The 25,147-nt window shown below is 40.3% G+C and overlaps 3 protein-coding genes across 4 annotated transcripts; 1 reads left to right on the plus strand and 2 right to left on the minus strand.

Moving 5' to 3' along the window:
* Positions 1–806: 806 nt before the first annotated feature.
* Positions 807–8,255, minus strand: LOC104920394 (uncharacterized). 2 transcript variants are annotated; one of them, XM_019266113.2, is made up of 11 exons: positions 7,668–8,255; positions 7,509–7,584; positions 5,992–6,315; positions 5,331–5,444; positions 5,046–5,160; positions 4,812–4,921; positions 4,598–4,728; positions 2,857–4,481; positions 2,668–2,766; positions 2,468–2,556; positions 807–1,812 (listed from the first exon to the last, which is right to left on the minus strand). In XM_019266113.2, exons 1-11 carry the CDS (start codon positions 7,748–7,750, stop codon positions 1,783–1,785), a joined length of 2,796 nt encoding a protein of 931 aa, XP_019121658.1. In that variant the 5' UTR covers positions 7,751–8,255; the 3' UTR covers positions 807–1,782. The 2 variants fall into 2 exon arrangements, with proteins under 2 accessions (XP_019121658.1, XP_019121657.1); XM_019266112.2 differs by having other exon boundaries at positions 808–1,812; positions 2,668–2,769; positions 7,668–8,251.
* An 874-nt stretch (positions 8,256–9,129) lies between these two features.
* On the plus strand, positions 9,130–11,786 carry LOC104920393 (group XIIB secretory phospholipase A2-like protein). Its single transcript, XM_010732652.3, has 4 exons — positions 9,130–9,509; positions 10,256–10,344; positions 10,868–11,033; positions 11,250–11,786. Exons 1-4 carry the CDS (start codon positions 9,251–9,253, stop codon positions 11,366–11,368), a joined length of 633 nt encoding a protein of 210 aa, XP_010730954.2. The 5' UTR covers positions 9,130–9,250; the 3' UTR covers positions 11,369–11,786.
* Positions 11,787–11,847: 61 nt separating this feature from the next.
* LOC104920392 (peptidyl-prolyl cis-trans isomerase G) lies at positions 11,848–17,656 on the minus strand. The gene is made up of 6 exons (XM_010732651.3): positions 17,445–17,656; positions 16,566–17,085; positions 16,318–16,461; positions 13,435–14,880; positions 12,988–13,067; positions 11,848–12,496 (listed from the first exon to the last, which is right to left on the minus strand). Exons 2-6 carry the CDS (start codon positions 17,061–17,063, stop codon positions 12,421–12,423), a joined length of 2,244 nt encoding a protein of 747 aa, XP_010730953.1. The 5' UTR covers positions 17,064–17,085; positions 17,445–17,656; the 3' UTR covers positions 11,848–12,420.
* Positions 17,657–25,147: the final 7,491 nt, after the last annotated feature.

Genomic DNA, 25,147 nt, shown 5'->3' on the forward strand with positions numbered 1-25,147 from the left:
TTCGTCAGACTACAGGACATGTCTCCAAAAATTAAGGTCTTTGTCCCTGTGTGCATTTGCAAACTGTAATCTGGCTTTTTTATGTTTCTTTTGGAGTAATGGCTTCTCCCTGGCAGAGTAGCCTTTCAGCCCATGTCGGTACAGTACTCGTTTCACTGTGGATAATGACACACTCTTGCCAGCTTCAGCCAACATCTTCACAAGGTCTTTTGCTTTTGTTCCTGGGTTGATGTGCACATTTCAGACCAAAGCACGTTCATCTCTGGGACACAGAACCAGTCTCCTTCCTGAGCGGTATGATGACTGGACATTCCCATGGTGTTTATACTTGCGTATAATTGTTTGAACAGATGAATGTGGCACCTTCAGGCATCTGGAAATTGCACCCAAGGATGAAACAGACTTGTGCAAGTCCACAATTCTCTTTCTGATATCTTGGCTGATTTCTTTTGACTTTCCCATGATGTTACACAAAGAAGCAGTGTGTTTCAGGTGTGCCTTAAAATACATCCACAGGTGTGTCTCTAATTAACTCAAATGTTGTCAATAAATCTATCAGAAGCTTCCAAACACATGACATCATCATCTGGGCTTTCCCAAATTGTTTAAAGGCATAGTAATCTTAGTGTACGTAAACTTCTGACTTTGAAGAAAGTAATAAAAAATTGTCTAAAAAATCCTTCTCTCATTATTCTGCCATTTAGCAAATAGAAATAATTTTTGTTATCCTAGCGGACCTAGAACAGGAAAAGTGATAGTCTGATTTCATGTCAGACAGTGAGAAAAAAAGAATATGTGTCTTTTTATACAGTGTATGTAAAATTCTGGTTTCAACTGTATGTTCACTCTGAGGTAAGTGTGTGCATGAGGAATACAAAAACAGAATTGATGGCCCAGAGACTATGATTCACCTTGGCAACGGGTAAACAAAGAACAGAGCCATATTTAATACATACATTATCTATAACTGCTTGTGAGGTCACGATGAGAAAAGGAGTAAATAAGTCAACACCATTACATTTTATTCAGTGTTGGCCACTGATTCATTATTTACAATTTCTTAATGGGTGAATAACGGAGATCACGTTGGACATTATTACCTCCGCTAAGTATGTTTTTGGTGTAGCATCCAAATCACATAATAAATACACAAATTATCTTTTACTTTCATTAAGATTGCAAGGTAGGTAAATTTAACCAGTGGTGTCTATGGCAACATGAACTGAACCTATCACACATTTGCGAATCCGTCGTAATTAAAATAGATGGTGTGTCGTAACTCAACTTAGAATAAATCACTGCAAAGGCAGAGGCCTGCGCTCTTTGGGTGCCCTTCTAGTTTTCATTTTTGATACCAATTAACAAAGACTTTGTTTTATGCTGTATATATAAAAAATATTTTAATGTTGAAAAAATTAAGTCAGAAAGACAGCACAAAAAATTACATACACATACACAGAATCCAACAGCATTTAAGTATGAGAAAATATGTGCACCCCCATGAGTGGTTACCAAGGCAAAATTAATGCATATTATTTCTGTGTTTTCACACAGAAGTAATTCCAAACTTAACGTGGAAAACAGCGGTGTCTAAAGTCGTAAAGAGGTCCTTGAGTGGTGTGGCTGCCTTTCCTTCAACTGACGCTGCATCAGTGGTGCCACTGGTTTAAATGACAAGTTGTGGGTGCCAGTCTGTCTCATCTGAGGCTCAGTCATTTCTGGACGATGTCGATACACCTGTTCCCTCCAAGGAGATTTGAGGAGGCTGGTGCTCTCTTGAAACTATTTTCTCAGTGGACTGTCTGTGGGAATCTTGCATCGGAAGAGCGGAAATGATAAAGAATTACTGCAAATCAGGAAAAAGAGGCACAACGAAAGCACACACTATCCAGAGAAAGGAAGGATAGAACACAACTTACTATAGAGCTCGACAGTCTCATCAGGCCACTGAAAATTCCAAAAATTAACCCCAACAACATCCAAAGTTTGTTTAAATGATAAAGCTAGCAAAAGTTTTCCTATTATCAACAAATTCCATGAAAAAAACAAAATCTAGAATTGACCTTACTATCAAGTATTGTGTGTATCCAATGCCTCATATGACCCATTCTTAATATGTTGGCTATACTGCTTCTTCTGCCTCCTGAGTAATTACAAAAGTGGCAGATATATGGATCATCGGAGGCCCTGAGGCGGTTAAACGCCAAGAGTTGATTGGACATATCCACTGATTCGTCCAATTGGAGTGCAAGGCATTTGCACTCCAATTGTTTGTAGTTTCTCAAATTTCAGAGGAAAATTGAGGAAATTTCTTGACATCAGGGGACCACCAAAATTCATGGGCATCATGATTCCAATAGTTGTTGACCCAAGTGGTGGACCGACTAAAGTTTTAAAGATTTACATCTTAAGAAGGAACCAGTGGGCTTGCATGTTTCATGTCCTGTCTTTATAGTAAAATGCCTACCTCAAGCTTCTTCTTTCGTCTATCCTTTTTTTGACTCTTCTGCAGTTGCTTCACACAGACTGTGCTGCTTTCATCCTTCTTTTCACTTTCTAAAATGCAATCAAAGCAACTTCAAATTAGTCTTCAATTCTACACAGAAGACAACACTTTATACATGGATAATAATGCAAAAGTCTAACAGGAATGAATGAACAGCATACCAGTAGGGACACTGATCTGAATACTGTCCTGTTGCTTTCCATCCTGTTGGTATGGGCTCAGGCACAGAAAGAGAGTCTTCAGAACTGAATTTGCAGTGGCTGCTACGTCAGATCCAACAAGATGAGAGAGGCATTAACATATTTTAGCAGTACAAATTTGACACTAGTAGTCATGTGGTACGTCCTTACCTTTGTGGGATGAGATGTCGGGCTGCTGCTGATGAACGTGGGTTGGAGACGAACTGTTGCCACAGCGAGGTGGACTGGTAGACATCTCACTGACAGAATCACGCACAGGGCTACAGACGGGATTCACCACATGGTCTTTTCCTTTTTTAGCATTTGGAGAGAGACAAGGGGATCTTGGCGTATAAGAGATTTCTTCAGTTCTGACTTGGCGTGGAAGAGGTGTTTCTAAATTCAAAGCTCTGATGCCTGATGAATGGGATAAATTATCAACTGAGTGGTCTGAACAAGAGGAAGTCCTTGAATAATCGGGTTGAGACTGCATATGTGGGAGAGGAGGAGCACTGACAGGAGCAGCAAATAGGCTGAGGAAAGACCTAGCTGAGGCTTTGCCAGGTTTAAGATTGAGTCTGCAATCTGCAGACTGTGGAACAGGGTAGGAAGACCGAATTAAGCTTTGAGCACAAGAGGAACTTGTTACAGGATCATCTAAAGGCTGCACAGTGTCAACGATAGGGCTTGCGAAAAGGCTATGAAAGGGTCTTTTCAGTGGCTTTTCACATCCAACTGCCAAATCGCCACAATGTGCCATTTTACTGGTGCACACTGCTGTGGTTTCTGTGGAAAAATGTTCTGTGCCAAGTGTGAGACTACATTGCGTCTTTTTGGAGTGCAGGTGGATCTCAATGGGCTGTTCGGGTGCAAAATAACAACTGACAATGTTTGACTTAGAACTATTTGACTTAATGGAGCTAGTGACAGTTTCAGCAGGAACAGCAGTTCTACCTTTTGACTCTGTCAAGTCTGAAGAGGGACACATAGGTTTAAAAGAGGCCTCGGAGTCCAGTGGCTGAACAGGGAAGTGTGGCTTCAACTGTGTAGGATGTTTGGAAACAGATGTCTGATGTCTGGGTCCAAAAGGAAGAATACCTTCACTTTTACGGCTTGCTGTAATATCCAAAGGCAAATGCAACTCCTCCTTGATTTCATTCAAAGGTCTTTCAGCAGGTTTATGGGTTTGTGGCAAATTCCCACTTTGTTTTATGTGATTCCCAGAGGTCAGAGTAAGATTCTGGTAGGTCATTGAAGCCAGGCCAGTGTGCCCTTGCAGAAATGACAAGCTCTTAAAACATTTTTCCTGGGATTTTTTTCCTTCATATCTTGTATTTAGCAAACGCAAGTCCTTTTTATTTTGGTTGTCTGAGCTTGACAGAGGATCGTGGATCTCTTCAAAGTAACTTTTTGGGGTATAGGACATAGTTTGTTCAGTAGGAGGAGTTGGTGAGTGGCCAAAAGTAGAATTTTCCTTGCAAGACCGAAGAACAGCGTCAACAGAGTAGGGAACTTGGCTTTGGTTTACAGAGTCTGAAGTACAATCAGAAGAAGAGAGACAGGTGGACTCTTGACTCCTTGGAGTTCTAACGAAACTTGTGAAAAGTTTGGATCGTTGAGGTCCAAGCACTGCTTCAACTGAATAACAAACTGGTTCCTCATTAACAGGGTTAGTTGACGGCGGGCTGTGAAGTTGGGCAGCATCTGATGTATGTAGAGGGGCAGCCTGTTCCTCAGTCTGACAAAACAAGGTGCCCTTCTCAGTATTTATCTCTGCACTTTTGTAAAAGTTAGGCCTGAAAAATAAAAGTGAACAACTCGTATGGATGATGAACTATAGGATACATTTATATGCAAGAATTACACTGATATGTTGACAGGATCACAATGACAGGTGTAAGTTCATGCACACCTGAGAGGTTCTTTGAATATATCAGGGATTGCTTCTGTAACCTCAGACTCGTCTGTGTTCGCTGGCTGTTCTGACGACTTCTGTTCAGCCTTTTTTGCAAGTTCATAAAGGTCATTGTCCCGTTTTAATGCCTGCGGTGAGAAGAAGTAAAACATGTGAACACATTTTTTTTTTTTTTATTCATGACTGAATTTTTACACCACTTTTCACACACCTCATCCAATAGTTGCTTAGTGACATCATTAAGTGGCTCATGGGAAAACCTGCAATCTGCTCCTTGAGAACATTTTCCTTTTCTGTGAAAGAACTTGCAGGGGAAGGACTGTGCAGCTTAGTAAAGGAAATATTCGACATTCATCAGCCTCACAAACGGAAGCACAACACTCATCGCTGAAATGTGTTTACGACAGGAAGATGTACAGATTATTGCTGTTGACTCAAAGGATATTGTGCATGTATGGGCAGCTCTCCCCTTTTGAGCAACATCCTTGAACATAGTATTTACACACTTCTTTGAAGAGATCATTGTAACCCTCAATATGTTCCAGTTGGCACTCGTCACCCTGCATACAGGAAAGGGAAGAATGTTAGGGCACTACAGAGTGAGTCATGAAAACACTCAACAAAAGCCAGAAGACAGATTAAGACATTTCTCTATCAGACAATTTACTTGACTATTTACTGACTTATGACTTATGAAAATATATTAAAATACATTATAAAAATACCCTGCCTTTATGCACTTTCCCCAAAGGAAATGTCGACAAAGTAACCGTCCATCCACCAAAAGAACATTCTGGTCCTTGAACTCCTGTGTCATGAACCTTGGACGTTTCACTTGGAAGTCCTGAGAGGAAAAGAGCATAACAATAAGATTCACAAACACTTCTATTAATACATGATTAATACATTTTCTTTCCCCCTGAACTAATTTTTAGTGGCATTTTGAGCCTTTGTTAGTGGCAGTTACTAAATCATTTAATATTTGGTGTTACTAGCTGGCCTCATTCAGCACACAAATCCTCTTTTAATTTAGAAAATAAGCCATCTACAAATGGCAGCCACAAAACACTTAAGGAAATAAACCTGTAGTTATGATCCAGAAAAGGCTGTAGGGTTCACTGTGCAACAACAACAGTTATCGCTTTTGACACAAAATGAATTTAAATGTGTGTAACAGACTTTGTGCAGATGTAGTTCAATGTTTGATTTTCAAGATAATATTGGGGGGCACAGTTGAACACAAAAAAGTATACCAATGTGTCATGCCATTTTATTGCTACAACCTATCCCTGTGCTTGTTTATTTTGTGACAGTACAACATGCAGCAAAGGTCACGGGACAGATTCAAATTGGGGGTGATATCTGTCCTGGCTACACAGTGTCTTGCTTACCCATGTAAAATTTTTATTTTTCCTGTCCCCTCCACCTTTTTTCCAGGTTGGTCTGGTCTGATGGCCTCCACCTTTATAGGCAGTTCTTCCTCTATTCTTGTGTTGATGCTGATTTTTCTGCCACTCCGACTTCTTTTTCGGCTCTTGTTTCTCTCTTGTCACATGACTGTTATTTTTGGGTTTGTAATTCTGACCTTTGTGACCCATGTTATTGTGGCTGTGGCTATGCATCACTTCTCTGGTGAACCCATGTTCACTACCAGTATTATGCATGTGGAAGCTACCAAATGTAGCTCTAGCTGCCTGGGCTTGGTGAAGTTGCTTCTGTGGAAAGAAAATGCAAGAAATTAAATGTTAAGGAAATGTAGATGTTAATAGTCTAGTGTAAGACTGATCATAGGCTTGGCAAGTCCATAAATACAAATTCATGCTGTGCAGACAAGCAGCACAAACCCCATATAACTTCACACAGTTGCAGGTAGACCTGGATTAAATGAATGCATGTAAACACAACACTGCTGCTCTCTTAAAGAGGTACCGATTAAACTTTTGTTTGTGGGGCTATATTTTGTCCAAAACACTTATATTACTGACACAACAATAATTAAAGGTGTGTGCAATATCAGACTCATATTTCATATTTGTATATCATATTTTGTTATTAGTAATTGATTTTATTTCCTAGTCTCCATTAATAGATTTCTGGAGCACTACATTTATGATAGGATTTGTTTTTCTTTAAGGTTATGAAGATGCTTACAGTTTATGCATGACTAAACATGACCGAATGGTTATTTTTTAAATCTTCCCCCATCCCATTGCCCATTGTCAGTTGCCCAAGTAGCCAGGAGGCAAACTGACAAGGACATTTTGCACAATTATCAATAAATGTATCTTTACTATATTACATGCATGATCCTTTACCTTATGTACCATATAGATTTTTGACAGTGGGTTCAACTATACACTTTACTAATTATCATATCAATCTAAAATGAATATAGAACGTAATCACCCATCTAATCCTTCTGCCCTCTTTAATATGTACACTATGGATCTTGGTATATGTAGTCTCATTTTAAGGATTTTTCTTTTTTTCCAGTCATTGATGCTATAATTGCCTCAGGTGTTTTTGATTTGGCTTTAGCACAGAGATGTGATTGCTTCATATTGTGAATTTGATGCCTGACATAAAGGTCCACAATCAAAATGTAGCTGTAGCATCTCTAACAAAGTGCACCGCCAGTGTGCAGGACCAACCTTTTCTTTTGCTTGATTTTATTTTCCTGTGCATTAGACAAGAGTTAAACAACAAAAACTAAACGTTACAACTTCATGGGGTTTATTGCAGTGTATTAGACTGCATTTGCGTTACTTGTTGGCTATATCACATGAACTGCAAACTGAGTGCATTTAAATTATATAGTGTTGCAGCTAGCACAATATGTCACTACATGCCAGAACAAGGACATATTAAATATGTGATGTAATACATTTAACATAATGGTTCAGCTCACCTTTCCATAATGGCCAGGCTGCTCACACTGTGTCTTCCTCTTTCTGTCAGTGTCTCTTTTACCATCAGTCTGGTTCCTATCAAACAAAAAGCGAGTGCGCAGTAAGTATACACATGACGGTGTTTAATGAAGACGTGCTCCTCACCTGTGGTTACATACCTGAGTGTAGAGACTGGCTGAGCGGGACTCTTTACATCTTCTACCACAGGAGACAGTCCCTTAAACAGGTTTGCGAAGGCCATTTTATTTCACTCGTCATTAGACATTTGTTTGTACTTGTGGGGGAAAAAAAACTCGCCACTGCTGCCAACGTCAGAGTCAAAAGATAAAGTACAAAAACAAACTTTTCTGCGGACACCTGCATACACCGGGATGCTCGTGAGGACACAAATATAAATACACATAAAGTCTTCTACTTCATCTTCTTCTCAATCCTAACCTGCTCCTCTCTCAAAGCCTGCGGTGCCAAAATAAAGTCGACTTTGACTTTTAGTCCAGTAAATGTGCTTCACATGGACCTCTGCTCATGGATGGACGTATGGATACGTCACAGCGTGGTTTACTTCTACTTCCGTGTTTCAGCCAGACGTCACCTCCCTAGACTCTACCAAATATGGGCAGAAGGGGAGGGTAGTCTGAGAGCTAGTGCCACCTAGTGGAAAGGTGTTATATTGTACATTGGCTTACATCATGTATAAAGGCTTTGGTGCAGTTTATTAAATGACACTCTTTGTATGTGATAGCAACAACAACACCAAGAAAGAAAGAAAGAAAGAAAGAAAGAAAGAAAGAAAGAAAGAAGTTCCTGTCTGTTAATCAGAATCCATCTAACAATCTGTCCATCCATCAAGTCCTCAGGGTCACAAAGAACACATAATAAGAACAAACATAATTAAGAATAAAAATAATAAGGAAACAAGTAAATTAATAAAACAACAGACTGGGTAAATAAAGACATTAAAAAATCTTATTAGAGTCAAACGTAATCATCTCATTATGTATCATCCTATATTCTTAATGGAAAACTGAGAAGAATGATTTTTTTGACAAAAAACGTAGCTAAAGAAATAAGATTGATGGTATACGCTGTTGTAACTTGTATAATAACAATACCTCAAGAAAAAAATGGGCCTCTTAGTGGGATTTTTATATGATTAGAGCACAGTTTGGTCTGCCTGTTAGGCTTAACTGAGGGCACAAAGTTCACAGTGCTCCCCCCCCCCCTCTGACCTAGATAAACCTGTCATATGATGAAAATAATCTGGTGATTTATACCCAGTAACTCTATAATTATACCCATTTTTTCCCTAAAAAGTAGCTATGATGAGCTAGTTCCCAGATGTGGAGGTATGATGTCGTATTTTCATTCATTTGCTTAAATTAACACCAAATTTGAATACGAATTGAATGACTTAAAAAAAAAGGGCAGCATAGCATAGAGGTTTTACAACTCTATCTGGTTTGATACTCTGTGTTACTGTCAAGTAAGATTAACTCTTAATTAGATGGGATTAAAATGTAATTGAATCGTCTTTGATGAACATTGAACAAGCATGTTCTCATCAGTGAGGGTGATAAAAGCTCAGATATATCAAAAAGACAAGATAGAGGATGGACTTTGTTCCTCCACATATGAGGCCGTTCCTGAGTCTAGCTCAAAGTTCAGGTCACGCAGACAGTTTCAGCAGAGCCTCTGTCAGTGTGTTTCCTCTCTGAACTCTGTGTTCACACTGAGCTACAGGATGATTCGCTGGGCCCTTCTTGCTCCCATTCTGCTCCTGTTGGGCCTGTTCATCCACACTGCTGTCAGTCAAGATGTAGAGGACCCAGCTGCAGCAGTACCACCAGGCCAGGCCCCTGATGGCATGCAGGAGGAGGCCAACGAGGACTGGGGACTAAACTCCCTCAGAAATGGCTTTGAGTCAGTCGGTGGCTACTTTGACTCAGTGCTGGAGTTCATGGGTGGACGTGATGGGGTGTGCCAATACCGCTGTAGATATGGTAAGTTGGTTAAATGGATGAGTAAGCACTATGCTGTACAGTTAGTAAGGTTTAGAGTTTATTGTCTGCTATATGTTTTTGGCTCTTGTATGTTATATGTTTTGCAATGTAATCTTTAAATTAAAATGAACAATGATTACAGTAAAAAAGTCTCACATAAAACAATCTTTGTAAATTCTGTTCATATACCCAGATGTAGAAATGAAGCAAATTCTCATCTTAAGCTGATTTAAAAATCAGTTTTATTCACATTTGAAACCAAGATGGCCCTGATTTATCCAGTCATATTTATACCATCTATATACCTATACTATTAAAAATACAAATAAAATATTGATTAAATCACTGCCCAGTTAGCAAGTGAGGTAACTGAAGGTGTACCTGATGTATAATGTGTTCATATCACATTATAAATTGAAATGTTTTTTTGGAAATTGCCTGTATGGAAATGCAACAATTTAAAGCCAACAAGAAGAATGCTCTGATACTTGACACTTAATATGATTGACTTCTTCTTGTACTTATCATCTTTGTTATCATGGCCTGAAAATGGACTTTGAACCCAGCATGATAGGAGAGATTTCACGCAGTTGATCAAGAAACATGTCAAATGGCATGTGGATGGATATGAACCAAATAAGGAACCTTTGTGCAAACATCTACAATTAAACCCATGTGAGACACTTCCATTAGCCTGTTGCAAAACATGACCAACATCTGATATTTGGTTTTCTTTCCCCTCTCAGGTAAAGCTCCTCTTCCCCGTCCTGGTTTCAAGATGCCAGAACCCGATGGATGTAGCTCTTACTTCTTTGGTCTCCCCGTACCAGAAGGGGTATGTATCTTCTGTCTGATACTGATATAGAACGCTGAATCTATATAAGGGACTGTGCAAAAATGATCAGTGTGGGGAAGAGGGACAAAACTTGTATTTGATTTAATTAAATTGATTTTAAACATTTTAACACCCAATATCCTTATATCTAAACTTATATTGAAGATTCAAGCTGCTTGTTTTTACGGTAAAAACTGGCAGCTGTGGTTGGCAGTAATAAATACGGACAACAGATATTAGTACTGTTGATTTCATGTATAAAGTTGGTGTATTATTATACATTTTAAAATGTCTATAGATTTTACGCTGAAAAACTGCCAAAACCTAACAGTAAAAGACTGTAAAATATACCATTAAATATTGCAGTTTTACTGGACAAAACAGACTCTTTTTACACTCTCTACTTTTTGTACACTCCCTAAATGTCCAGAGGAGTCTACATATGACAAAAAGCAAAACAAAGCTCCTGTGAGCCCTCAATGCTTGCATACTAAACACATTAATCACATTTGTTGTGTGCCAGATGGACATGGGCATCCCTGCCATGACCAAGTGTTGCAATCAGCTGGATATGTGTTACGACACCTGTGGCTCCAACAAGTACCGCTGCGACTCCAAGTTCCGCTGGTGCCTTCACAGCATCTGTTCAGACCTCAAGAAGAGCCTTGGCTTTGTGTCAAAAGTTGAAGGTCAGTGACATTTTAACCCTTATTTCACCAAGAGCACAGTTACTGAGCCCAAACTATTTTTCAGCACCATTCAGCCTCAACTTCACCTTTAATAATTCAAGAGTTGGAATAAAATTATCAGTGATTTGGGGACAGCATTCAATTTGCAGCCTTCATTTGTACATACTGCTCTATTCTGACTACAATTCCTGTTTATCTGTCACTTCCTCTCCTCAGCATGTGAAACGGTAGCAGACACCTTGTTCAACACAGTGTGGACTCTAGGCTGCAGACCCTACATGAACAGCCAGAGAGCAGCGTGCTTCTGTCAAGGAGAGGAGAAAGATGAACTTTAGATGACAACATGATGACACTCTCCTATTTATATTAGTATCAACCAGAGCCAGATATCAGATGATGACCCTCTGAGTTATGGTATTGCAAGGACTGCTGTGTGACTACTTGAGTAATTTATTTGGAAGTTCCTCTTCTGGTTTTGTTCAAAGTCATTATTTTACTTTGCAAACAAAATTTGGATGTTAAATTAAGTGTTCAAAGTTGAACTGTGCACTGTGTTGCAAACCAAAATATTTGTTTGTTTGTAAAAGAGCTTCAGTGCTCTCTGGTGTTAGTATTAGCACCAATGCAGCTGGTGCCAAGGCATGTAATTTTGGAAAAGGAAAAATATCTGGTGTGAACTTTGCAATTCATACCGAGTGTGTTATGTCATACTTAAGATAATCTACTGTATGAATAAATGTTATTGACACACATGAATGTAACTGTTGCATTTTATGGTATTCTACTGACAGCATTCATTACCCTCAGATAGACAATTCACTTATTGGAGGTTAGGTTGGAGATTTGTATGTTATGCTAATAGCAGCTAATGTAGCTTATGCAGGAGTACTACCCCCAAGAACTGAGTTTTAGTATGCTAGTGTGAGCATAAGAGCTTTTTCAGACTGCGCTCTTGAAACCCACTTTTTTCGCTAATTTTTTGCCCTCAACAAAAAACATTCTTGACTGTTTTCAAAGATTTCTTTACTCAGTATGAGAAAAAACATGAATATGTAAAGGCAAAATAACATTACCTGACTATTTCTTACAGGTTAAACCCTTAATCCATGACTAGAAAATAGATATTTCATAGACAAAGACACACTGCCTACAAAACATATTTTGCTTAATCATGTAAAAGAGGAAAAAAAGGCACAATAGAAACAGAGTGAGAAATATAGAGCTGAAATGAGTCAGATCTGCCCTCACGTAAACCAGCAATACTTGCCCAAGAATATTCTTTTGTAGAGAATATCATTTACTTGTTAGAGTGTGAGGATGATTCAGTACAAATCTGTGAAAAAATGGCTAAAATATCAATATGAACTGCATGTGTAAATAATGAATGTTAAAAATGAGGTCCATATGGTCTGTCAGGGTTCAAAGCTGGTTCAATTTGAAGATGCTCATGATGCTCCATAGATCTGTGGAAAAAGGACAAAAAAATGGTTAGATTGAACACCACACTAAGACTAAATGACTACTACAAAACTATCCATTTCAGATGTTTTCATTTCATTTCAATGTGGTGTTACTTTTCTTCCATAAAATAACATATTTTATATAATTTTGATGCTACACTAACATAATCGAGTGCTCCAGGTACTATCTCCCGCAAAAAGTACGTAACACTTTACAGCACCAAGTCAAAGATCGCCAATTATTTCATACTGATTTTGGTGAAACTGGATCATATTTTAATGGAGAAATGTTTTCCCCCAACTGCTCTGCCTCAACTCCCTGAGATCTACAGAGTTTCCTGATGGACAGTTAAGTAAACTGCTGTTAACTATAGCTGCTGTTAGCTAATGTTATGCTCAGTTTGTTAGCTGGGCTGCTTGTGAGCTCACACAGTTCCCAATTCTTCAAAGACACATCATCATACTTCAGCGTTCTCACACTTCAGTTTACTTACTTTAACCACTCAGAGTGGGCCAGAGTTTCGGTCAGTGTTTGGGTCAATTTTTGCTTCACCTTCTGGTTAAATGCTTCAAGCTATAAAGAAAAAAATTAAGTGGTTTAACAGCACAAGAAAATTTAAAATAGAGTGTTTTCTGAATATACAGGCAGCAAACCTTAGAACTGAACTACGACTAAAACAAATAAATATACACTGATCAGCCATAACATTCAAACCACTGACAGGAGAGCACTAATTATTTGGCTATCATAGCACCTGTCAGTCGGTGGGATATATTAGGCAGCATATAAACTTTTTTTCCACATGCACAAAAGAAACAGATCACTTGTTGTTCGGCCTGTGGAAATTGAATTTAAATTTAAAAACAAACTAATGTTACATTTTGCTGACTTAACCTTTTGATAATTATTAGAAAGCTGATGAATGCCACACTGCACTAACCGTTTTCCTCAGATTGGCCTTTATTTCCTCGTCAGTACGAGGCCTTTTTTTCTCTTCTGAGTCCTTGGCTTTGGAATTATCTTCATTGCGCTGTGGGGCAACCTGTGCCCTCTGTAGGGCTTTGAGTTGTTTTTTTTTGTTCTTTTTGGAATGCTTTTTTTTTTTCCAAAATCTCTTCTTCCTCATCCTGTAGGCTTTTGTGACTTGCTTAACAACAAAGGACTGAGTTGGCTGCTTTGTGCTGATGACCTGCAGGCAGCGAGGGCCAGAGGTAAATCCAGTTTGGCCTTCACTCTTGGAGAGATCTGGATTTACAAAAAAGTTCATGTCTTCAAGAGGATCGTGATGAGGGTAAACCGTGCTAGGTGCTGCCACCGCATCGGGAAAGTGACTGTAGGTGTCCTGTGGATAAGGATGCACGCTGGGATAAGTGGAGGGAGGAATGGCACCCTGAGTATATGTCCAGTAAGAGGTTGTAGCAGCGCTGTAAGAGCCACTGTTGTAGGCGTGGTACTCAGTGTACTGCGACAAACTGTAATCAGGGAATTTAGAGGAATCAGAAGGGTGGGGATGAGGATATGTTTGGTTTGGTGGATATGGGCATTGATAGGTTTCTTTGGAGTCCTTTTTGTCTCTGTCCCTGTGCCTCTGTGCTCGATCTCTGCTTCTGCTTCTTGAGCGGCTGTGTTTAGATCTTCGCTTTTGTTTCAAGTCTCTGCTGCGGGAACGCTGAGGGCGAGAGGGGCTGGAACTACAGCTTCTGGAAGTCGACCTTGAGGAGGAGGAAGAGGAAGAAGAGGAGGAGATTCTGTTCTGTCGGTGAGGGCCCTTCTCCTGGCTCTCCTGCTCCCCTCTGCTGTCGAACCTTATGCCGTCATTCTTCTTCCCGTATAGTCTCTCCTGAGTGCGGTCTGACAATCTGCTCATCTCTTCTATTTCCAGGCTCAGTCCCAGACTTTTAAGAACGTTCTGGAGCTGTGCACACTGCTCATCCACCTTTGGTTTTTCTTCTTCTTTCTTTGTCTTCTTCACAGCTGGGGGAGACTTGGATCGACTACTAGAGCCAAAACAGAGGTCTCCTCTGTCACTTTTCTTTTTTTCATCACCAGGTAGAGAAGGTCTATAGAGAGATTTCTCTTGACTCTTTTTCTCTCCACTGTTGGTCCGACTATGGCCCGGGTGTGAGGCTCCACTGTTTGATCGCTGGCTCTCGCTCCTGAAAGGCAGATCTGACTTGTTTTCCACGGCAGGAGGCTGAATGTTCAGGAGCTCCTCACCTAAGGGAAGATCCGCACTGTCATCGTTTACGATCCTACTGAGCAAGTCCATGTCCACACCTTTGTTGAGCACACTGAGGAAGCGCTGGAAACCCTGGTTGATGCTGTTTTCCTCTTTAGCTGGTGAAGTAACACTTTGACTGTGAGGAGGTGGTGAGACATGAGGGGCCTAGGAAAAGTCACAAACATAATTAATTCTTTAAATATTAATTCATAAAACCAGGAAGTTAAAGCAACCTTCACATCTTTTACAAGATTTTTACAAAACAAAGATTTCTTAGACAGGCTGAAAGAAGAACAAGGTTCAAAATGTCTTAAACAAACAGCCTAATTATCTAAAATGAAACTATCTTTTATATCTTTAACCCCTTTAAGACACAGAATATGCATACTGCTGTCTTCATCAAGTGATAATCTCTATATCTGCATATGAATACAGAATCTGTAGGGAAAAATTTGGGCGTCAAAAGGAATCTGGTTTCCGTTTGTTGTCCGAGTAATACTGACCACTCATGCATGCATTGGCTGAAATGCAATCTTGGAACCTGCTTGGTTATCATCTGACATTATCCGCATTTATATGCAAATATGTATTCATAGAGGCTAGCAGAAATGTGTCCTTCTCATTGTTCTTGTGAGTGCAGAGAATATTTTGGCCTGGATATATATTAGTCCAATAGTGTACAGGCAACAGGATGTTCAGTTATATTGGATATTCACTAAATTGTCCACACAGTTGGCATGATTGAAGCATGAAAATATAGTGACATACTGTTGGTCAGATTATTACTGTGGATGTACTTTTAAGAAGAAGAAGAAAAGAATCTCTGCTGCAGCCTTTACATTAATGTGACAACATTCCCTTCAGACATGTGCTTTGTTGAAAGGAATACAGAAACATCACTAGCTCTGACCTGATGTGGACAATGTTATTCATTACTGGTCAGATCGGGCAGTGAATAGAAAGTCCACATGAGTTCAAGATATCTTATGCTAGGCTATGCTACATATTTGCCAGTTTGTTGTTTGAATTAGGAATATATATTATATATATTTACCCTTTATTACTCCAAGTTGTAGTTTCAACACACTCTAACCATGTTATCTGACCCTGTAGACGCTTCTATTATTAACCTATTTGTTGTGTCTAGGGAGTCAGACAGTCCTATCCTGTGACCTTAGGTATCTCTCCATGGTATTGCTCCTCCCCCAATATCAGTATGGCATCTGTGCTGTGTGTCTCAATAACTTCCAGCCTCAAAACATATGCCTGACCCTGCGTAAACCTGTATTTGGCATGCTAGAATAGACAATCCCCGTTACGTGACATGGTTAGACTGTCTTCACAACTTTTATGTTATCGGGGTGGCATCAGATAAACATAAAGAGGCACATGTCTCAAAGGAGCAATTTCTCAAGTTACTTATTGGCACAACATGAACACCAAAATCAGCTAATATCAACCAATACATATTGGCCAGGACTATACAAAACCAACCAACTTTAGGACCAAACACTAATTTCATGTATGACTTGTGTCTTCTAGTTTTTGTATGAAAGCAATTGCTGATTTCTGCAAAGCAGAGAGCAGTAAAATATTACAGACCTCCTCGTTTGTTGGTATAATACCGGGCTCACTATATCTCTGCTTCATTATTGCCTTCACTCTGAGCTTCAGGGGATGGTCTGCCTGCAGCGAGGGGTCCTTGCTCAGGCTGGATGAGTTTATTCTGTCTTTGCGAGACTGGACCTGAGCAACAAAGGAAAGACAGCACAGTATATTACCTGGAAATCAGTTGGCCTCTGTAAGCTAAAAAGCATTCTCACAGTAAACTGATCTGACCAATCACTCACCTTTGACAGAGAGCTGACAGGATGTCGTTGCTGCAGAATGACATTCACCCTGTCTTGAAGACTCGCACTGTTGCATGTGGCTGATTCTTCACTGGAGGAAAAGCCTTGAGGTGACGTCCCCTTCACAAACGGTTCAACTTTTTTCAGAGCAATAGCAACTTTCTTGCGTAATATCTGCTCCTCTATTGCTTTTAGCTCTTTCCGCTTTCTCGTCAGCTCTGGATCCTCGTCGGCCATTGGTTCTCCATCTGGGTCCTCATCTTCTGTCTCCTTCATGTAAAAGTTATGCGAGGGAGGACTACGCGCCTCTGATCCTAAATCCACTCCAGTGCTGCCTTGTGGTTCATCGACAGTGTATCTTGAATATTGACAGTAAGGGTCCCAGTCGTTAGGAGTTCCTGAGGTATTCTCCATGTTATTATTATTAACAGCAGTCTGGTGATTTGGGTCCAGATTTCTCTGCAGTCGTTGAATGGCTTCCCACTCAAGTGGATTCATCCTACAGCTTACAGCTTACAGTCTGTTAAACAATGTGGACAATGTGGGTTAGTTGGTACAGACCGAGTTTACTGACAGTACAGCAGCTTGAACATGTGTCCTGCTTTCTGGACAAGCCCCAACTGAGCATCTGTGCACATGAATCTCTAGGTAAATTTCCAAAGACATTAACTTTAGCTCACATAGTGGATAGTTTTGTGGAAGGACACAGCCTAACGTGTGAAAACCCGGCCTCTACAGCACTGTAACATGGTGTAACATAGCAATATTCTGTAATACAATGAAGCGATATGTGAAATTAATGAGCGAACAAACGGAAACAGAGTAACCTGAATCTCTTAGCTTCACGTTAGCTCAGCAGCTAACAGACTGTTTACTTACTGTAGCTCCTCATGTGCGACCTTCCTCTGTCACCTCGCGGGAAAACTCGTACTTTAAGGCCGTTGCTTCTGAAATGAAGTCCTTGAATAGCGAAATATCAAAACAGAGCTACAGTAGGGTTCAACATTACAAAAGGACAACAGTTCATTTGTATTAAAAAAACAAAACAGCTTCTGTGGTTCAAATGGATATTAACGGCGCCACCTGCTGGAGGGAGGACGAGCACTGCAGGAATAAATGCTTATGTTTCTGTGACCATAAAAAAAAGATATTAAAGGCGAACTTACGATACTGTGACGTTTGTTCAACCAAACATATGTGAAAATTGTTTGTTATACTGGGTGTGGTGAAAATCTGACGAACACTATACAAAGAGGTATTCTGCTGACACCATCACAAATCCTTCCATCTTCATAACCTTTTGTCTGCAGGATTTCTGAACAGTCTCCCTGAGATAAAGTGAAACAACACCAAGAATACTTTTCTAAGGACCTACTGCATTACAAACCAAATTGTATATGCAGTTATAGTGGACTTTGGGAAGAAGTGTGTGAAGTGTGGTGCTGTGGTCTTGAGAAAGGCAAGACAGAGACTATTTCACATTTCTCATTATTTGGGCGCTTGAGGAAATTGCAGGTATCCCTTCAAATTTCTACTCCTTCACCACCAAGTGTCCTGACATTGAACACCACTGTCTGGTACAGAAGCAGCACCAAACAAGTCCCTGAAAAGAGTGGTTCAGCTGATCTTACAGTAGGTGGTGCTCTACACTGCCTAAGAGACACCAGACCAGCACATATACATATATATACATATACATATACATATATACATATATACATACATACATATATATATATATATATCTTCCAACTACAAATCATAAACTAATAATTTCCAGTAAATGCACAGCGTAATTTATAATTATTGACACCAAACAAATACTAAGCTAACAATCTAAGTTCATATATGTAGGAGAACAACTTGATGAAGACTTATTTCTTTGACAAAATCCTTGAAATCAGGTCAGATTGGCCTTTATTTTCCTCGTCAGTACGAGGCCTTTTTTTCTCTTCTGAGTCCTTGTTTGGAATTATCTTCATTGCGCTGTGGGGCAACGGTGCCCTCTGTAGGGCTTTGAGTTGTTTTTTTTTTGTTCTTTTTGGAATGCTTTTTTTTTTCCAAAATCCTTCTTCCTCACCCTGTAGGCTTGTGTGACTGCTTAACAACAAGGACTGAGTTGGCTGCTTTGTGCTGATGACCTGCAGGCAGCGAGGGCCAGAGGTAAATCCAGTTTGGCTTCATCTTGGAGAGATCTGGATTACAAAAAGTTCATGTCTTAAGAGGATCGTGATGGGGTAAACCGTGCTAGGTGCTGCCACCGCATCGGAAGTGACTGTAGGTGTCCTGTGGATAAGAGATGCACGCTGGGATAAGTGGAGGGAGGAATGGCACCCTGAGTATATGTCCAGTAAGAGGTTGTAGCAAGCGCTGTAAGAGCCACTGTTGTAGGCGTGGTACTCAAGTGTACTGCGACAAACTGTAATCAGGGAATTTAGAGGAATCAGAAGGGGTGGGGATGAGGGATATGTTTGGTTTGGTGGATATGGGCATTGATAGGTTTCTTTGGAGTCCTTTTGTCTCTGTCCCTGTGCCTCTGGTGCTCGATCTCTGCTTCTGCTTCTTGAGCGGCTGTGTTTTAGATCTTCGCTTTTGTTTCAGTCTCTGCTGCGGGAACGCTGAGGGCCGAGAGGGGCTGGAACTACAGCTTCTGGAAGTCGACCTTGAGGAGGAGGAAGAGGAAGAAGAGGAGGAGATTCTGTTCTGTCGGTGAGGGCCCTTCCCTGGTCTCCTGCTCCCTCTGCTGTCGAACCTATGCCGTCATTCTTCTTCCCGTATAGTCTCTCCTGAGTGCGGTCTGACAATCTGCTCATCTCTTCTATTTCCAGGCTCAGTCCCAGACTTTAGAACGTTCTGGAGCTGTGCACACTGCTCATCCACCTTTGGTTTTTTCTTCTTCTTTCTTTGTCTTCTTCACAGCTGGGGGAGACTTGGATCGACTACTAGAGCCAAAACAGAGTCTCCTCTGTCACTTTTCTTTTTTTCATCACCAGGTAGAGAGGTCTATAGAGAGATTTCTCTTGACTCTTTTTCTCTCCACTGTTGGTCCGACTATGGCCCGGGTGTGAGGCTCCACTGTTTGATCGCTGGGCTCTCGCTCCTGAAAGGCAGATCTGACTTGTTTTCCACGGCAGGAGGCTGAATGTTCAGGAGCTCCTCACCTAAGGGAAGATCCGCACTGTCATCGTTTTACGATCCTACTGAGCAAGTCCATGTCCACACCTTTGTGAGCACACTGAGGAAGCGCTGGAAACCCTGGTTGATGCTGTTTCCTCTTTAGCTGGTGAAGTAACACTTTGACTGTGAGGAGGGGTGAGACATGAGGGGCCTAGGAAAAGTCACAAACATAATTATTCTTTAAATATTAATTCATAAAACCAGGAAGTTAAAGCAACCTTCACATCTTTTACAAGATTTTTACAAACAAAGATTTCTTAGACAGGCTGAAAGAAGAACAAGGTTCAAATGTCTAAACAAACAGCCTAATTACTAAAATGAAACTATCTTTTATATCTTTAACCCTTTAAGACACAGAATATGCATACGTGCTGTCTTCATCAAGTGATAATCTCTATATCTGCATATGAATACAGAATCTGTAGGGAAAATTTGGGCGTCAAAAGGAATCTGGTTTCCGTTTGTTGTCCGAGTAATACTGACCACTCATGCATGCATTGGGAAATGCAATCTTGGAACCTGCTTGGTTATCATCTGACATTATCCGCATTTATATGCAAATATGTATTCATAGAGGCTAGCAGAAATGTGTCCTTCTCATTGTTCTTGTGAGTGCAGAGAATATTTTGGCCTGGATATATATTAGTCCAATAGTGTACAGGCAACAGGATGTTCAGTTATATTGGATATTCACTAAATTGTCCACACAGTTGGCATGATTGAAGCATGAAAATATAGTGACATACTGTTGGTCAGATTATTACTGTGGATGTACTTTTAAGAAAAGAAGAAAAGAATCTCTGCTGCAGCCTTTACATTAATGTGACAACATTCCCTTCAGACATGTCTTTGTTGAAAGAATACAGAAACATCACTAGCTCTGACCTGATGTGGACAATGTTATCATTACTGGTCAGATCGGGCAGTGAATAGAAAGTCCACATGAGTTCAAGATATCTTATGCTAGGCTATGCTACATATTTGCCAGTTTGTTGTGTTGAATTAGGAATATATATTATATATATTTACCCTTTATTACTCCAAGTTGTAGTTTCAACACACTCTAACCATGTTATCTGACCCTGTAGACGCTTCATTATTAACCTATTTGTTGTGTCTAGGGAGTCAGACAGTCCTATCCTGTGACCTTAGGTATCTTCCATGGTATTGCTCCTCCCCCAATATCAGTATGGCATCTGTGCTGTGTGTCCAATAACTTCCAGCCTCAAAACATATGCCTGACCCTGCGTAAACCTGTATTTGGCATGCTAGAATAGACAATCCCCGTTACGTGACATGGTTAGACTGTCTTCACAACTTTTTATGTTATCGGGGTGGCATCAGATAAACATAAAGAGGCACATGTCTCAAAGGAGCAATTTCTCAAGTTACTTATTGGCACAACATGAACACCAAAATCAGCAATATAAACCAATACATATTGGCCAGGACTATACAAACCACCAACTTTAGGACAAACACAATTTCATGTATGACTTGTGGTCTTCTAGTTTTTGTATGAAAGCAATTGCTGATTTCTGCAAAGCAGAGAGCAGTAAAATATTACAGACCTCCTCGTTTGTTTGGTATAATACCGGGCTCACTATATCTCTGCTTCATTATTGCCTTCACTCTGAGCTTCAGGGGATGGTCTGCCTGCAGCGAGGGGTCCTTGCTCAGGCTGGATGAGTTTATTCTGTCCTTTGCGAGACTGGACCTGAGCAACAAAGGAAAGACAGCACAGATATTACCTGGAAATCAGTTGGCCTCTGTAAGCTAAAAAGCATTCTCACAGTAAACTGATCTGACCAATCACTCACCTTTGACAGAGAGCTGACAGGATGTCGTTGCTGCAGAATGACATTCACCCTGTCTTGAAGACTCGCACTGTTGCATGTGGCTGATTCTTCACTGGAGGAAAAGCCTTGGGTGACGTCCCCTTCACAAACGGTTCAACTTTTTTCAGAGCAATAGCAACTTTCTTGCGTAAATCGCTCCTCTATTGCTTTTAGCTCTTTCCGCTTTCTCGTCAGCTCTGGATCCTCGTCGGCCATTGGTTCTCCATCTGGGTCCTCATCTTCGTCTCCTTCATGTAAAGGTTATGCGAGGGAGGACTAACGCGCCTCTGATCCTAAATCCACTCCAGTGCTGCCTTGTGGTTCATCGACAGTGATCTTGAATATTGACAGTAAGGGTCCCAGTCGTAGGAGTTCCTGAGGTATTCTCCATGTTTATTATTAACAGCAGTCTGGTGATTTGGGTCCAGATTTCTCTGCAGTCGTTGAATGGCTTCCCACTCAAGTGGATCATCCTACAGCTTACAGCTTACAGTCTGTTAAACAATGTGGACAATGTGGGTTAGTTGGTACAGACCGAGTTTACTGACAGTACAGCAGCTTGAACATGTGTCCTGCTTTCTGGACAAGCCCCAACTGAGCATCTGTGCACATGAATCTCTAGGTAAATTTCCAAAGACATTAACTTTAGCCACATAGTGGATAGTTTTGTGGAAGGACACAGCCTAACGTGTGAAAACCCGGCCTCTACAGCACTGTAACATGGTGTAACATAGCAATATTCTGTAATACAATGAAGCATATGTGAAATTAATGAGCGAACAAACGGAAACAGAGTAACCTGAATCTCTTAGCTTCACGTTAGCTCAGCAGCTAACAGACTGTTTACTTACGGTAGCTCCTCATGTGCGACCTTCCTCTGTCACCTCGCGGGAAAACTCGTACTTTAAGGCCGTTGCTTCTGAAATGAAGTCCTTGAATAGCGAAATATCAAACAGAGCTACAGTAGGGTTCAACATTACAAAAGGACAACAGTTCATTTGTATTAAAAAAACAAAACAGCTTCTGTGGTTCAAATGGATATTAACGGCGCCACCTGCTGGAGGGAGGACGAGCACTGCAGGAATAAATGCTTATGTTCCTAAGGGAGGGGGAGGGGGGAAGGGAAAGAAGAAAAAAGGGGGGAAAAGGAAAGAAGAGGGGGAAGGAGAGGAGAGGGGGGAAGAGAAAAAAAGAGAGGAAAGAAAGGGGGGGGGGGGGGAGGGGAGGAAAGGGGGGAAGAAAAAAAAGGGGAAGGAAAGAGAAAAGAAAGGAGAAAGAAAAAAAAGGAGAAAGAAATTGTAAATCCAATATTTTGTCCCTTCTTTCAACCAGGTCTTTCATCTCAGTGTCTATACTAGACCTGCTTTGTTTTTGGCAATCTACAAGCTGAATTAACCTCAACAAAGGGCTCTTATGTGACGCTGCTTATAAGAACTCCAAGGCATAGTGGTGAGTAAATGAGTGTAAAAACATCACAAAAGGCGAATCTGTAATCTCCTCAATTTGGAACAAAAACAAAAATGCCGCAGCGGTGCAAATCACACAAGCCAGGGCAATTCATGGAGAGCCTGTGAACATACAATTCCTTTGAGAGATCAATAGTTTTTTTTGTTGTCAGACAAAAAAGAACATGCTCGGGGCCAAAAGAGGAAGTAAGCAACTAAGGGGAGTGTCAGCTGGAGGTTGCTGTAGTGAACAAAGACTGCGGTGAGTTAGTGGTCTGTTACCTCAGATCAGTCATTTAGAGAAACTCTATCTGACGATAATGTTAGGGCAAAGGATGATACAGAGAACCTCATCGGTGATTCACCCAGTCAAGAACACTGATGTCATCAGTGGAACATCCAGGACGCCAATCACTGTGTTACCAGCGTCCACCCTCCTGGATTACAACTCCTGCTCCCCAATGAACCGGTCCATCTGCGTGTGTGTTGCGAGGGAGTGATTAATAGTGATAATGATCATGGTATGAACATATATCTATATATATATATACATATAATGAACAGGCAATTGAGGGGGAGATCTCCAGGCTGGGTTAAAAACGACAGCGCAGCGCCGCTCCAGACGCACACACACCGCTCCTTTGGACAGCCATGTCACATTGGGAGCAGATTATCTCCTCTTCCTCGTTGTCCTCGCGTTTCTTTTTTCCCCTCCTTGTGCAACTCGCCACACTGCTTCAGACAGCCTTCACAGGTGACAGCCGCGTGACGCTGCCTGCCTCCAACATGCTCACACTCTCACTTTCCTACTTTTCCCTCTACTCGACAGACCCTCCCCTATCTGAGCGTTTGTCCTCATCCCCGGTATATCTGAGCACTCTCCTACCTGGTTATTCCCGCCCCTCTGGATCTGTCTCCTGCCGTCTCACTCTCTCTCTTTATCTCTCGTCTCGTTCTCCAGCCGAGAGAAGGGGGGGGGGGGGGGAGGGGGGGGAGGGGGGGGGAGAGGGGATGTGACCATAAAAAAAGATATTAAAGGCGAACTTACGATACTGTGACGTTTGTTCAACCAACATATGTGAAAATTGTTTGTTATACTGGGTGTGGTGAAAATCTGACGAACACTATACAAAGAGGTATTCTGCTGACACCATCACAAATCCTTCCATCTTCATAACCTTTTGTCTGCAGGATTTCTGAACAGTCTCCCTGAGATAAAGTGAAACAACACCAAGATACTTTCTAAGGACCACTGCATTACAAACCAAATTGTATATGCAGTTATAGTGGACTTTGGGAAGAAGTGTGTAAGTGTGGTGCTGTGGTCTTGAGAAAGGCAAGACAGAGACTATTTCACATTTCTCATTATTTGGGCGCTTGAGGAAATGCAGGTATCCCTTCAAATTTCTACTCCTTCACCACCAAGTGTCCTGACATTGAACACCACTGCTGGTACAGAAGCAGCACCAAACAAGTCCTGAAAAGAGTGGTTCAGCTGATCTTACAGTAGGTGGTGCTCTACACTGCCTAGAGACACCAGACCAGCACATAATACATATATACATATACATATCATATAACATATAGAATATCATATAGATATAATATATATATATATCATATATATATATATATATAGATAACATATAGAGATATAATCTAATATATATACATATTATTAATCATATAGTATATACAATTATTATACATATATATATAGATATAGATATATATTATATACACATATATATATTATATAATAAATATAGATATATTATATAAACATATAGATAGAGATATAATATTATATATAATACATATATACAATAATACATATATATATATACATATACACATAATAACTATATATACATATATTATATATATATACATATATATATACATATAATTATAATATATATATATCATATATAAGATATTTATATATATATACCATATATATACGATATATAATATACAAACATATACAACCAAAACAATATACTATATATCATACATCTACATATATATATAGACACACATATATATATATATGTTGATATATGACATAGATATTATATATGTGTTTGTGTGTTGTATATATATATATCACATACACGAC

This window comes from Larimichthys crocea, chromosome I, assembly GCF_000972845.2.
Source record: "Larimichthys crocea isolate SSNF chromosome I, L_crocea_2.0, whole genome shotgun sequence".
In the NCBI taxonomy this organism is placed as follows: Eukaryota; Metazoa; Chordata; class Actinopteri; family Sciaenidae; genus Larimichthys; species Larimichthys crocea.